Consider the following 12,387-nt stretch of genomic DNA (forward strand, 5'->3'; position numbering starts at 1 on the left):
TAAATGGAGGTCTTTAGAAGTATTTAACGAATACGTGTCAGAGGAAGAAACACCATCATGGCTTCCAGTTTTATTCCTGAAGGAAGAACTCCGTAGAGTAGAGGTGACAGCACTAGGTTTACTTGATGACCCTGTAGGTGTCACGGCCACACCACTGAAAGTGAATTTCGAAGCCAGACTGCTGTTCTTTCTGTTCACCATCCCTTGGCAGAGTAAACAAAAGTCCCGCAGGACACATTGACTGTTCTGCATGTAATTTGCTTGGTCAGACCTCTCTCTACCTGAAGATGTGCTTGTAAAAAGCTGTGGAAGCCCAGGAAGGCCGCAGCTGGTGAGCATTCTTCTTTCGCTTCCAGGTGTCCCAGCGGCTACATGGGAAAATACTGTGAAATAGGGCTTTCCAAAGGCGTCCCTCCAGCAACAAGTAAGTTTTAAGAACAAGAGCAACCTGGAAATGTGGCACAGCTCCGATGCTGAAAGCTGTTTAGATGCTGCTTGACTCAGTCTTTGAAGAATGAGTGGTTCTACCCCCGGCTTCCGCTGGGAAGTCTTCCGGTTCCTTTCCCGTTCCACGTGCTGACGTGGTCCCTTCTTCTCCCCTCTTTGCTGGCAGCAGTGGCTGTGCTCCTGACAGTCATCCTGATCATCATCGTTGGAGCTTTGGCAGCGTTGGGATTTTTCCACTACAGGAGAACTGGCTCTCTGTTGCCTTCTCTGCCCAAGCTACCAAGGTCAGTTTCATTATGGCAATATGTGACCTTGTGAATCATTTCGGTGTTTTATTATTTTTTTTTAACTTAAAAAAGCATAGCGTGCAGCTTACTTTTTTCTGCAGAAACAGAAAGTAGTGAACTTAAAGCTATCGTTTCAAATCACATTTCTTTCTTTCCTTTTTTTTTTTTTAAGACTTTATTTATTTATTTGACAGAGAGACAGCCAGTGAGAGAGGGAACACAAGCAGGGGGAGTGGGAGAGGAAGAAGCAGGCTCCCCGCGGAGGAGCCTGATGTGGGACTCGATCCCAGGACCCTGGGATCAGGCCCTGAGCCGAAGGCAGATGCTTAACGACTGAGCCACCCAGGCGCCCCATCAAATCACATTTCTTAAACAAATGCTTCTTTGAAGCCTGGGGGCAGATCACATTTTATAGTTTAAATGGTTGTGCCCACTGGTGGGCATTCCGGTTGGACTGGAGCACAGTTGGTGGGATGGACCAGGCTTTATTCCTGCTCTTTCTTCAATCTCCAGCGTTCGGGAACGTGCTTTACACTTCCATGTAGCTGAGGCAACTTCCTACTGTATTTGGGGAGTAAATTCAGAGTGGGAATCGAGCACTTCATTTAAGGAAGATTTCGCAATATGGAGGAGAGGGTACTATAGCAAAAGGTTGTTTAAAAAATTGTACATTGTTTCAATTACTTCTTTTCAGTTTAAGCAGTCTAGTTAAATCCTCTGAAAATGGAAATGGGGTGACCTTCAGATCGGGAGCGGATGTTAACATGGATATTGGAGTATCTGGTTTTGGGCCCGAGTCTGCTATCGATCGTTCAATGGTGATGGTGAGTGCGGTTGCAAATGATGGTTTGAGGTTGTCATTTTTACTGTTTTATAAAAGAAACACTTTTATAGAGAATAAAATTAACCTAGAAAAAAAAGATGAAACAGTAGGCCTCTCAAAGTAATGTACACACCTATGTGTGTACACTTCCTTTACAATTTACAAATCTACAATTTGCTTCCTTTACAAATTAGGAAACATTAAGTTTGCTGCAGAAAGGTCTCTAAAAATATTAGTAATGATTGAATTCTACCGCTGCTCTAAGTCACAGTTGAATCCTAAACAGTATAAAAGTTAGTAGGAATCTTAAACAGTCTTATGTTTTTTGGGAGAGAGGAGAAAGAGAGCATGGTGTTGTTTTTATTTGGTGACTCTTGGCACGTGAAAGGGAGGAGTAGGGAAATATGTTTCTTAGTCTCACGTATTTTCCCACCCATGTAAAATATTGATGGAATAAGCAGTGATTTTAGGGTCCGCAGTTGGTTCAAATCACAATTCTGCCACCTTCTAAGGCTGTAATCGTCGGCATGAGGTTATCACTCTGACCCTCACTGTCTCCATCTGTAATGGGTACAGTAACACCTCCTGTGGGGACCAGATGGCTACTTTACGAGTAGACCAGTACAGTCTCTATAATCGTTACTGGAAAATCGTTTTCAGTACTCTGCCTTTCCCCCAAATCTTTCATGTTTGCCCCTGCATTAAAGTACAATATTATCCATTCTTTCCTCTTTCCCATCTCCCTCTTCTCCTCTTTGTTCTTCTCCCACCACCCACTCTTTTCTCTGTTCCTAAGTGAATTGTTTGTATTAAGGAGCCAAAGACAGTGTGGATATAGGGAGAGTGTTTTCTTGATCTGATAATGAGTGCATTTGTTAACTTTGTGTAATGGTTTGTCATATGGAAACCATTGTGTCTTGTGTCTCCTGCCTTTTTTTTTTTTTTTTGTAAGTTCTTTTTGGTTAAATTTGGCATAGTAGCTGGTATTTCTTCAGGTATGAGGGGGGCACCTTCCTTTGTGTGTAAACCAGATATATATTTTTTTCCTTCATCAGAGTGAAAACTTTGCCATGGAGATGGGGAAGCAGCCCATAATATTTGAAAACCCGATGTATGCATCCAGGGACAGTGATGTGAAAGTGGTTCAGCCAGCCCAGGTGAGAAGGCAGTCCTTTCAGGTGCTTCCGTGGTTGGATCTTGTTCTATTGAATAATACCTCTTAGGGTTCTCCCAGCCAGCCCTTGAATGGAAGGAAACACAGTGTTCCATTCTTCAGCTTGACTGTATGCAGTCACAGGACTGACCCAAGGATATGACACCAACTTGTTGCATAGTTGCTGGGGTTTAGCAACCATTCTTGGGGTGCTGACCAAGAGCCTTTTCATTCTGAGTGGCCAGAGCAAGAATTAGGAGTCCATTCAGGGCTTGGCAAGCGGTGTCTGGCACACACAGGCTCTCTGTAAATATTTGTGAAATGAACAAGTGAATGATTGTCAGGTCATTATGTAGAGATTTTTGGGACTGGATAACTCTCTGGGTTCTTATTGGTAGCACATGGGTGTTATTTGAGGTGATATCCCCATGGTTTTCTGAAAAGTACAGAAGTCTCCAGAATTGATAGGCAGATCTCTCAAGCTTCCTTTGGTGCAGCCCTATTACTCACTCCTTTTTAAGAGGACCAGGGAGATGACATAGGTGTGTAGATGAAGGAAAAGAACTTTTCATTGGATCTGGGTCAGTAGCTCCCACACCACTTCTCAGGCCTGTCAGCTATTAGCCTGTCCTTTCTTTGTCAGAACAACTAGCCTTTGTGAAATATGGTTTCATTGTTAATACCTAAACTTCTTTTGAAATCATAAGATGTTACCTTTTAAATATGGAAGTGTTTATTTTATGAATAACTTTCCTAAGATCAGAAATAGTTGCATCTTGAGAACATTTTGCCTGATCCTTTGATATCCGGATAGCGAAATCTAATCACACGATAAAATAGATGTGACATCTCATTTGGCATTTTCACCTGAAATAAAATGAGGCCATGTTTACGAACATACCCACTTTTGAGAAGAGATGAAACAGTGAATGTAAAAATACAGGAAAAAGTGAATTTTTTGCCTTGTAATTTGTTAATTATATGTTCATAGTAATTTGGGTTTAAGAGGGAACTTCAGAATCACATGAATGTTACAGAAAAATATCTAGAAGCATATTAATTCCATTATGCCTCTTGTTTCAAACATTCAGCTTCTTATAAGCAGTCCTCTCAGATTATTAATTTTACTCTAAATATCCAGAAATGAGATTCTCAGTTCTCTGATGAGTGTGGGAATAATTCATGCTGTTCCTCTAGGATTTGGTTGCCAATATACAACCAGAGCTGTTTATCTAAAAATATGGTCAAGAGTGGGAATAAGGGAGCACAGAGAACACAATAAAATTGTTATTACTAAGTGAGAGTGTGACCGTGATGTGTGTGTTCGCTTCCCAGGATTAGGGCATGACATAGTGATTGGTGCTCCTGATTTTGGGGAGATGGGAGTGGTGTTTAGTCCCGGGCCATGGGATTAGTCTCATATAAGAAAAATAGTGCCTGGCCATGTCTGTGGGAAAGCAAGGCAGTAAAGAGAACCAAAGAGTTGATGAGAAACTTCACAGCCAAGACTCTTTCAGAACTGGATAATGTCCTTTAATATGCACACAGGTGACGGTATCTGGAAACGTGGATAACCAGAACTATGGAAGTCCCGTAAACCCTTCTGAAATAGCTCCGGACACAAAGCCAACTTCCCCCAGTGCTGATGGAACTCAGGTAACAGTGGCTGCCTACTGAAATGATGTGGGATTTGCAAAGGGCATAGGAATTGCTGGGTTTACTAATGCTAAGGGAAACTAGGGAGACCATGCTAGGCTCACGGACCCAAGATACATAGGCAGTTAATAAAGATACTTTTTAAAAAATAATAAATTGAAAAACTTTCCAAGCCACATTTCTCACTTTGATTGAGATAGGAATGATATTCCTTGTGATATGGGAGACCATACAGAAAGGAAGGGCAACAGACTTCTGGATCTAGGCTCTTCCATCCAGGAGGTGCTTGATTTTAGAGAATGACTTAGTAAGAAGAAAGAGCTCACTCTATCAAGGATACATGCAGAAGACCCGTTCCTTTTTTAAGTAATGCAATTTTTCTATAGCATACATCTTCGTTCCCTGAATAATGTCCTGTGTTCCTAGCTTTACTGCTATTACCTGTATTCACCACGAGATGGCACTAATTTGTACTCTCTTCGTCTATCCATCTATCCACCCACCCAACCAACGTTTTTGCCCTTAGTGTGCCAGGCACAGTGTTTAGCACTGGAGAGTAAAAGAAAAAAGACCACTAATGGAATTTCTCTGTCATGCTTTCAGGCACTTTGAAATTTTTAGGCTATTTGGTCTACAGAGAGAAATTCAATAAATAAATATGATATAAAATTCTGTGTTAACGTATAATCTGTCGCTAGTTTTAATGGATACATACGAAAGCTAAATAAGATCTAGCCGTCTGATTCTGGCAGACTGTTTAACCTCTGGGTTCTAGAGTCTTAATGTTGCTCTTGGGGGCACTGTTGGCATATGAAGTGAGATAGTGCTTTGTGGTACAAAACTTTGTGTATTGTAGGACATTTTCGTATTCGTGGCCCCTGTCCACCAAGTGTCAGTAGTGTCTCCCCCAGTGCATTGTGGCCCCAGAAATGATCCTCCACTCTGCCTCTCTGCACATTCCCGATAGAGAACACAAGGATCTGAATGTCTCACTTCTAAGGTTTTATGACTTCTTCTGTAAAGTAATGTAAAAAAACAAATCCAAGGGTAGTTAGAAATCTGACCATTTACACAAATTTCTCAGATTGCATAATCTATATGCATAATTTGTATCTGCAGAGTTAACTTGGAAGTCATGTTGGATTTTCAGCACCTCAGATACTGGTTCCCGTTCAGCTTGTTTGGATCAAAATAAAAGTTGAACTAAATTCATGCTAACGAGGGGCACCTGGGTGGCTAAGTCAGTTAAGCCTCCAACTCTTGTTTTTGGCTCAGGTCATGATCTCAGGGTCTTGAGATCAAGCCCCGTGTTGGACTCCAGCGTCAGGCTCCGTGCTGGGCATGGAGCCTGCTTAAGATCCTCTCTCTCCCTCTCCCCTCCTCCCTTCACCCCCACACTCACTCTCTCTCTAAAAAAAAAAAAAAAAATGATGCTAATGAGCCCATTAAACTGTCTACCTTTTTATGTTTCATGTATTAATTCCTTCTTCTCCTGAGACACACACACACACACACACACACACACACCAGACACCTACAAATGTTGTATTAGAAAGGAATTTTCAGTTTCATATTTTTCAAGGAACTGAATTTTTTTCTTTTTTCTTTTTTTTTTTTTTAAGATTTTATTTATTTATTTGACAGAGATAGAGACAGCCAGCGAGAGAGAGAACACAAGCAGGGGGAGTGGGAGAGGAAGAAGCAGGCTCATAGCGGAGGAGCCTGATGTGGGGCTCGATCCCAGAATGCTGGGATCACGCCCTGAGCCGAAGGCAGACGCTTAACCGCTGTGCCACCCAGGCGCCCCTGAATTTTTTTCTTTAGGTTACATTTGAAAGTGGATTTTGGAGATTAATTTTCCGCAGACACCAAAATACTTGAGTGTCACAATGTCGTGTGACTCCCTAAATCTGACTGAACCCCAAGGCAGTGCCAGATTTACTTTATATTCTCCACTTATTTACTTATTTTTTTTCAGTCCATTTCAAGTCTAGCGATCGTCTTCACTAGACAGAGTCTCTCCCCGCCTGCGCAGGAAGGGGAATGTGGTGGGGCTGCTGCAGCCTCTGACCTGCGCATCTGTCATCAGAAACACAATGATCACTGGAAGACTTTTCAAGTGAGCGTAGATCTTCACCCGTCACAGTCCCTTTCTTTCTCATCTTCATCTTTGCCGTATGTCGGCTCTTCCTCTTGCTTTTTTTTTCTTTTATCGGTTGAGGCTGAGACCGTCTGAGTCTGTTCTGCGTGGTGTATCTAGCGATCTCCCTGTATCTGTTGTCTCCTGGGCGCTGAGAAAGCAGCCAGTGTGGCTTAAAGCCATAGAGGCACGTGGTTACGGTCTCTCTAGGTTAACGTTAATGTGCCAAAGAGGCTCACAAATCTTTCGTCGGTAGATAGGCTCAAAGGACTCAATTCTAGGAACATGAATTCCTGTGACTCAGTTCCATCCTTTTCCAACAGTCAGGTTGAGATGCACCGGACTTCCCAAGGAGATAGAAATGAAAATCACCGCAGCTGCTCTTCTAAGTAATTGCTTCACTCCAAGTAGCCCATTCCGGAAGCGGAAGCGTCCCGAGGCCAGGCTCTTGACCTGAGTGTGTTCATCTTTCTCTTGGTGGTGGTCATGTCCGGAGCAGGTGCTCACTTACGTGTGGATTACAGTGAATGGTCTTCTGTGGTCATGTGCCCCCCACTCCTTCACGTATTGGCCCCCTGCTTTCACAGAGCAAGAGATACCCCTAAACGTGCGGGCTGCCTTAACTACCTGCTGGGGTAGGATGGCTGTTCTCTTGCTTTCTCTTTCCTTGCCTCCTTCCAACCGGCAGCCCGTACTGTGTCCAGCGCTGGCACTGTGCGCAGCTTTTCAGCAAGACCCGGGCGACCCACCATCGTCTACGGTGATTTCTCTTTGGGTTCTTCAGTCTATGGGCCTCAGAGTCCTGTAATCGTTGCCTACTCTTCCACCCACAATTCAGTTATATGAGCTTGCTGTGACTCTGTTTCCTCATCCGTAACGTAAGAGCACCTGCCTCACAGAGCTGCCAGAAAGAGAAATTGGGAAACTTGTAGATACCCAGTAAACTCTTAATAAATGGTTATTTTTGTTATCACCATGGCTATTTTGATTACAGGAGGAAATGGTGAAGGGAGAAGGGATATGCTTGCATTGACCAAGGATCAAGACACCATTTTAGGAAATGGGAGTTACAATCTGGCTTTTTCCTTACATTTTTGGCAGCCCACGAAGAAATCTCTTGCCTTTGTCAGAGCTTCTCGATTCTAGAGGCACAGGTTCTGTCAACTATACATGTCAAGTCAAGGAAATGTTATAAAATTTATTAGATGAAAAGAGCCCAGAGACTTTTCAGTTTCAGTTTGGGAACCATCTGAGGAGGAACAGAACAATTTACCCAAGGGGCAGGTCACACGGTCCCAGGTCCAAATTTGCTTTGTCCTTTACTAAGAAGACATTTTAAAACTTCTGTGAGGGGAACAAATTCACGGAAAAAAAAAAAAATTCCATTACTGAAGGTTGTCTGTTTTCCCCTTTCTCATTTAGGCAACAAAATGGAGTATCTTCAAACGAAAACTGAAACCAACCACCAACTTTGAAAATCCAATCTACGCAGAGGTAATTGTTGACCATTTGTCTTAGCACAAGCATTCGGCGTTCTTCCTTAACAATCACTTGCTTGGCTGCATGGGATGTACGCTCAGATTATTCTGAGCAAATTGGCAAAGATTGGTTTTCTTCACACGAAACTCTTTCTAGTCCTGCTGGGGGAATAAATGGCTGATACGTGTTCCATTGTGGTCTTAGATGGAGAATGAGCAGGACAGCGCGGCTGTGGCTCCGCCTCCAGCGCCGTCCGTCCCGGCTAAAAGCTCCCCGAGAGGCCCGGTGCCGACCTACACTGCAACAGAAGACACTTTCACAGACACCGCGAACCTGGTGAGGGAAGACTCGGAGGTATAGCTATGCCAGCTATGGAGGGAATAATTAGAAACCCACTTTTGCACAGATATTTTTTACAAACAGATGAAGAGAAAGTTAACATTCAGTACTTTATTAAAAAATATATATATTTTTTCCCGGTTCGCCTATAGTTGGAAGTGTCCATGGAAACTCTGCCTTGTGTCTTTTTTTTTTTTACTTATGCCATCTCCTATTTTTACAGATAATTATCACAATGTACTATATGTATATCTTTGCACTGAAGCTATCTGAAGGTAATTCTATAAATATACTGTACATTTGTAAATTTTGGAAAGATTATCACATCATTAAATTTGCTGATAAAAGTATCTGCTGAATTGGTTGGTGATCATTACAGTAAATATCCAACAAGGAAAGGAATTGACTTGGGGCCTTTAGCCGCGTCTAAAGAGGCGGTACCACTCCTAGTCCCTGTAGGATTATCCGGGAAGGAAATCCAGGCCCCACTCTTGGGTCCAGTTTTTATACCTCTGCACTTAATTCACGTTCACCATCACCTGTAACCTGATCAGTAGGCCTGTTAATAGAGGGTGCCGTGTGTTGTACGGACACCTGGATCTGACTGTAGCCGCCTCAGAAAATGCAGAAAACCAATTCAGTGTCACCCTTCTGCGTGTTTGTGTTGCCAGAACGCTTTCACGCGCGTTACCTCACTAGCTGCCAAGTCAACATTTGTATTTGCGACATCTGGGAGAAAGTCGCGTGTCATAAGCCCCAGTGTCCTGCAAAGAGTTTGTTATCTAATCGAATGAACTCTTTGGCCTGATTTCCGTCCTTCCTGGCCTCTCAGGCGGTTACCTGCCCTGGACACTGGAGCTCGACCACTGAATTACTAAAACCAAATCTGTGTCTTCATCAAGTTTGGTGCAAGCAAATACCAGTTAAGCAAAGCCTCAGCTGGGTTTTCGTTTCTGTGTGTGAAAATATCATTATAATGACTATTTATTTCCTCAGTTGAACATGAATAGAAAGGGAAATCGTTCTTCTTGAGCCTTTTTTTAAGGTCCTTTTGGCTAACTCGTACATTTGTATTGGAGTGTCCTGTAGAGCCTAGATTTTTCTTTTGAATAGTGGGTGTAGTCTCCACGATGGGAACCATGGCAGGAATAAACAGTTTGCATACTACGTAGCATTTCTGGCTCTCTGTGCTAATATTGCACATTTTTAAAACCATGAATGGATGGACGGACGGGTGGGTGGATGGATGGATGGGATATGTACTACTGATTGTTTTATTACTGAGTTCGCAAAAATATTTGTGGCTCATATTTTGGGAGCTGATTATAATTTTTTTTGAAATGTACTTTGATTAGAAAAGCAAATGGAAATGATGCTGCTGAGAAATTTCTAATAAATGTGTATTTTATCAGACTTCTCCGGTGTGCTTCTTAAGACCAGCTCATGGGTCAGTTGTATTTGTCGCGCGGAGAGCTTGGGGCTTTGAGTGCTAGGCCGCCTGAGAGCTAGGGGTGCCTCAGGTTCAGGGGGAGGGGGAGGAACTCACAGCACACCCAGCCCTGACCAGCTTGGTGGGGGTAATTAATCCCAGAGAGGAGTCCTCGCCTTAGGTTCCCACCTGCACTCTGGGTGAGCAGCCCCCTTCATTGCCTTTCAAAGTCAATTTCCACCTCCTCTTTTCCTTCCTTATATTCTGGGCCCTGAGCCAGGTGCCCTTCTCAGATCTAATTGTGTTCCAGAGCTCCGTGAAAGTACCCACTGCTGAGGGATCTCAGAGCTCCTCGTGCGGAGCCGGACGGAAGAGCAGTGAGGATGGTCGCAGCTGGAGAGGGTTTTGTTCCGAATCGGAATTCAAGCTTCAGTGGGGTGTGTTTGGATGCATTAACTCGGGGACGGCAGCATCAGCCAACAGAAGGTGTGAATGCAAGCGTGAAAGGAAGCCAAGAGAACCTGCGCTTGGAAACGCCTGTAATTTCTGGCCCTGGTATTTGTCTTGGGCCTTGTGCTCACTATGAAGTGGGTCTTGAGAATCTCTTTCATGAGGATTCATTTTCTGCTCCGCTTCATTTCTGGGTGTACCCCAGAAAGGAATCAGAGATCCTACTAGTGCCTTCGGGAAGTCAGCGTGCTCTGGCCCTCCTGTCGCCCCTCCTGCTAGGCTCTCCTGGTGCCTGGTTCTAACCCTGCCTCCCTCTCTCCAGCCTGGGCAGCTGTTTGGAAGTTCTGCCGGTGTGGGAGAACCCCGGGGGCAGGACACTGTTTGCAGGGTTGAAGTCGATGTCACTCATCATTTCGTCACAGGAAGCAGGGGCCGTTTTACTAGCAGGCATGCCGTCTACGGTACGAGATCACAACCATGGCTGGTGTAGCCACAGAAAGCTGTCAGATCATACCGGTCACCTGTTTTTAGGGTTTTCCAGTAAGTTTTTTACTATTTGCTCACTCCTCACTCACTCGCTCACTCACCCTTTGTTCTGTCAGCACTCGGTTGCAGACAAAGGGATGCAGACACCATGGGTTTCAGGAAAATATATGAGAGGAGGACTTTAAATTGAGATCTCCAGCCATTAAGTTGTTTTTTCTCTGAAATGGAGAAAGGCCATGATTTGATTTTTGAGGTGGAGTATCTCAGGGTGGCTCAAAGACCTTGGAGAACTAGGTAGGCTCTGGGGTGAGGGAGGGTTCTGCGCAAGCCGGTTGGAGATGCACAAGCTTTCCCAGGTGTCCTGGAAAGAGCCCGGGCCTGCAGCCTGGAGCCCTGGGCTGCCCTTGACCAGTCATCCCGCTTTCCCCCTGTACTCCTGGTGGTCACAAGCCATACGTCCTGATGGGGTACTATGTAGCCGTGTGTTTCCTTTCAGAAAGCTCCCTTAAGAGCATAAAGCATAAAATTGCTTTCTTCACATCTGCGATTTACTTTGAAATAAACCAGCGTGGGTGCTGGGGAGAGAGTGAGGAACAGAATGGAGATGCAGAAAGACTGGCGATGAGACAGTACTTGTTGAAGCTAGGCATTGGGTCCATGAGGTTTATCATACTATCCTCTCTGTTCCTGTGTATGTCTCAAACTTTCCCGAATGAGCTAGGAACTCAGCTCCTTCAGTTGTACTTGCTGTCCTCTCCAAATAATACACGTTCATGAACTGTCACCATAGCACCCAGTGTTTAGGCAGCAGGGGTGGGAATACTAGCAGCTTGTGGAACATTAATGTGGCAGGTTCGGTTCGGAGTACTTCATGTGTTTTATCTCATCTCACCCTCCTAACAATCCTATGAGGAAGACACTGTTATGCCCATTTTTCAGATGAGGCACAGAGTGGTTGAACACCTTTCCCAAAGTCACACAGCTGATAAGTGGCAGGGCTAGAATCCAAACCCTGCTCTGTCTCTAGAGCTGTGGCCACTTCGCCCAGGTGTCTGTGTTCATGTTGTGTCCATGATATTCTGGAGTTAGTGATAAGAAAGCAAACAGGTCTCTAGAAACTACTGGCTGTCATCAAGTCCCACTTAGATAACAGCATTGCCAGTCACTGAGTGCTGTCCCCGCTTATGCAGACCAGAGACAGGGGGCACATCTTTCTGGTTCTTTAATAACTAGCGTCCCCTAGTGGTAGTCATTTGTCAGGAGGATAATTTCCCAGCCAATGCTTTCATCACGGGCTTGGCCATGCTCCTGCTGTGAATCTCAGCCCCAGAGGCTGCTTCTATTAAACTGGGGGAGTCCAACGTGTATTGTCTGTAAAGAATGTATTCAGCCCACTGCCTGGCACAGAGTAAGCCCTCTGTCCATCAGAGCCATGCTTATGGTTGTTTATTGAGTGGAAGAAAGGGGAAGAGGTTTTTTTGTTTTTGTTCTTGTTTTTTTAAAGATTTTATTCATTTATTAGAGAGAGAAAGAGCACACATGAACCGGGGGGAGTGAGGGGATACAGGCAGAGGGAGACTGTCACGGGACTCGATCCCAGGACCCTGGGACCATGACCTGAGCCGAGGCAGATGCCTAACCAACTGAGCCACCCAGGCGCCTGGAAAGAGGATTTTTTAGAAAGGAAATATGTTTTTA

At 44.3% G+C, this 12,387-nt stretch overlaps 1 protein-coding gene across 1 annotated transcript in view; it reads left to right on the forward strand.

Moving 5' to 3' along the window:
* LRP2 (LDL receptor related protein 2) overlaps positions 1-9,783 on the forward strand; it is a 180,244-nt gene extending 170,461 nt beyond the window's left edge. Inside the window, exons 74-80 of the mRNA XM_040636652.1 lie at positions 357-424; positions 614-731; positions 1,429-1,558; positions 2,613-2,714; positions 4,259-4,366; positions 7,929-8,000; positions 8,190-9,783. Of these exons, the coding sequence (XP_040492586.1) occupies positions 357-424; positions 614-731; positions 1,429-1,558; positions 2,613-2,714; positions 4,259-4,366; positions 7,929-8,000; positions 8,190-8,345 (754 nt within the window). The 3' untranslated portion in view covers positions 8,346-9,783. The remainder of the gene's footprint in view (positions 1-356; positions 425-613; positions 732-1,428; positions 1,559-2,612; positions 2,715-4,258; positions 4,367-7,928; positions 8,001-8,189) is intronic.
* The last annotated feature ends 2,604 nt before the right edge of the window (positions 9,784-12,387 follow it).

This window comes from Ursus maritimus, unplaced genomic scaffold, assembly GCF_017311325.1.
Source record: "Ursus maritimus isolate PB19 unplaced genomic scaffold, ASM1731132v1 scaffold_1, whole genome shotgun sequence".
Taxonomy (NCBI): domain Eukaryota; kingdom Metazoa; phylum Chordata; class Mammalia; order Carnivora; family Ursidae; genus Ursus; species Ursus maritimus.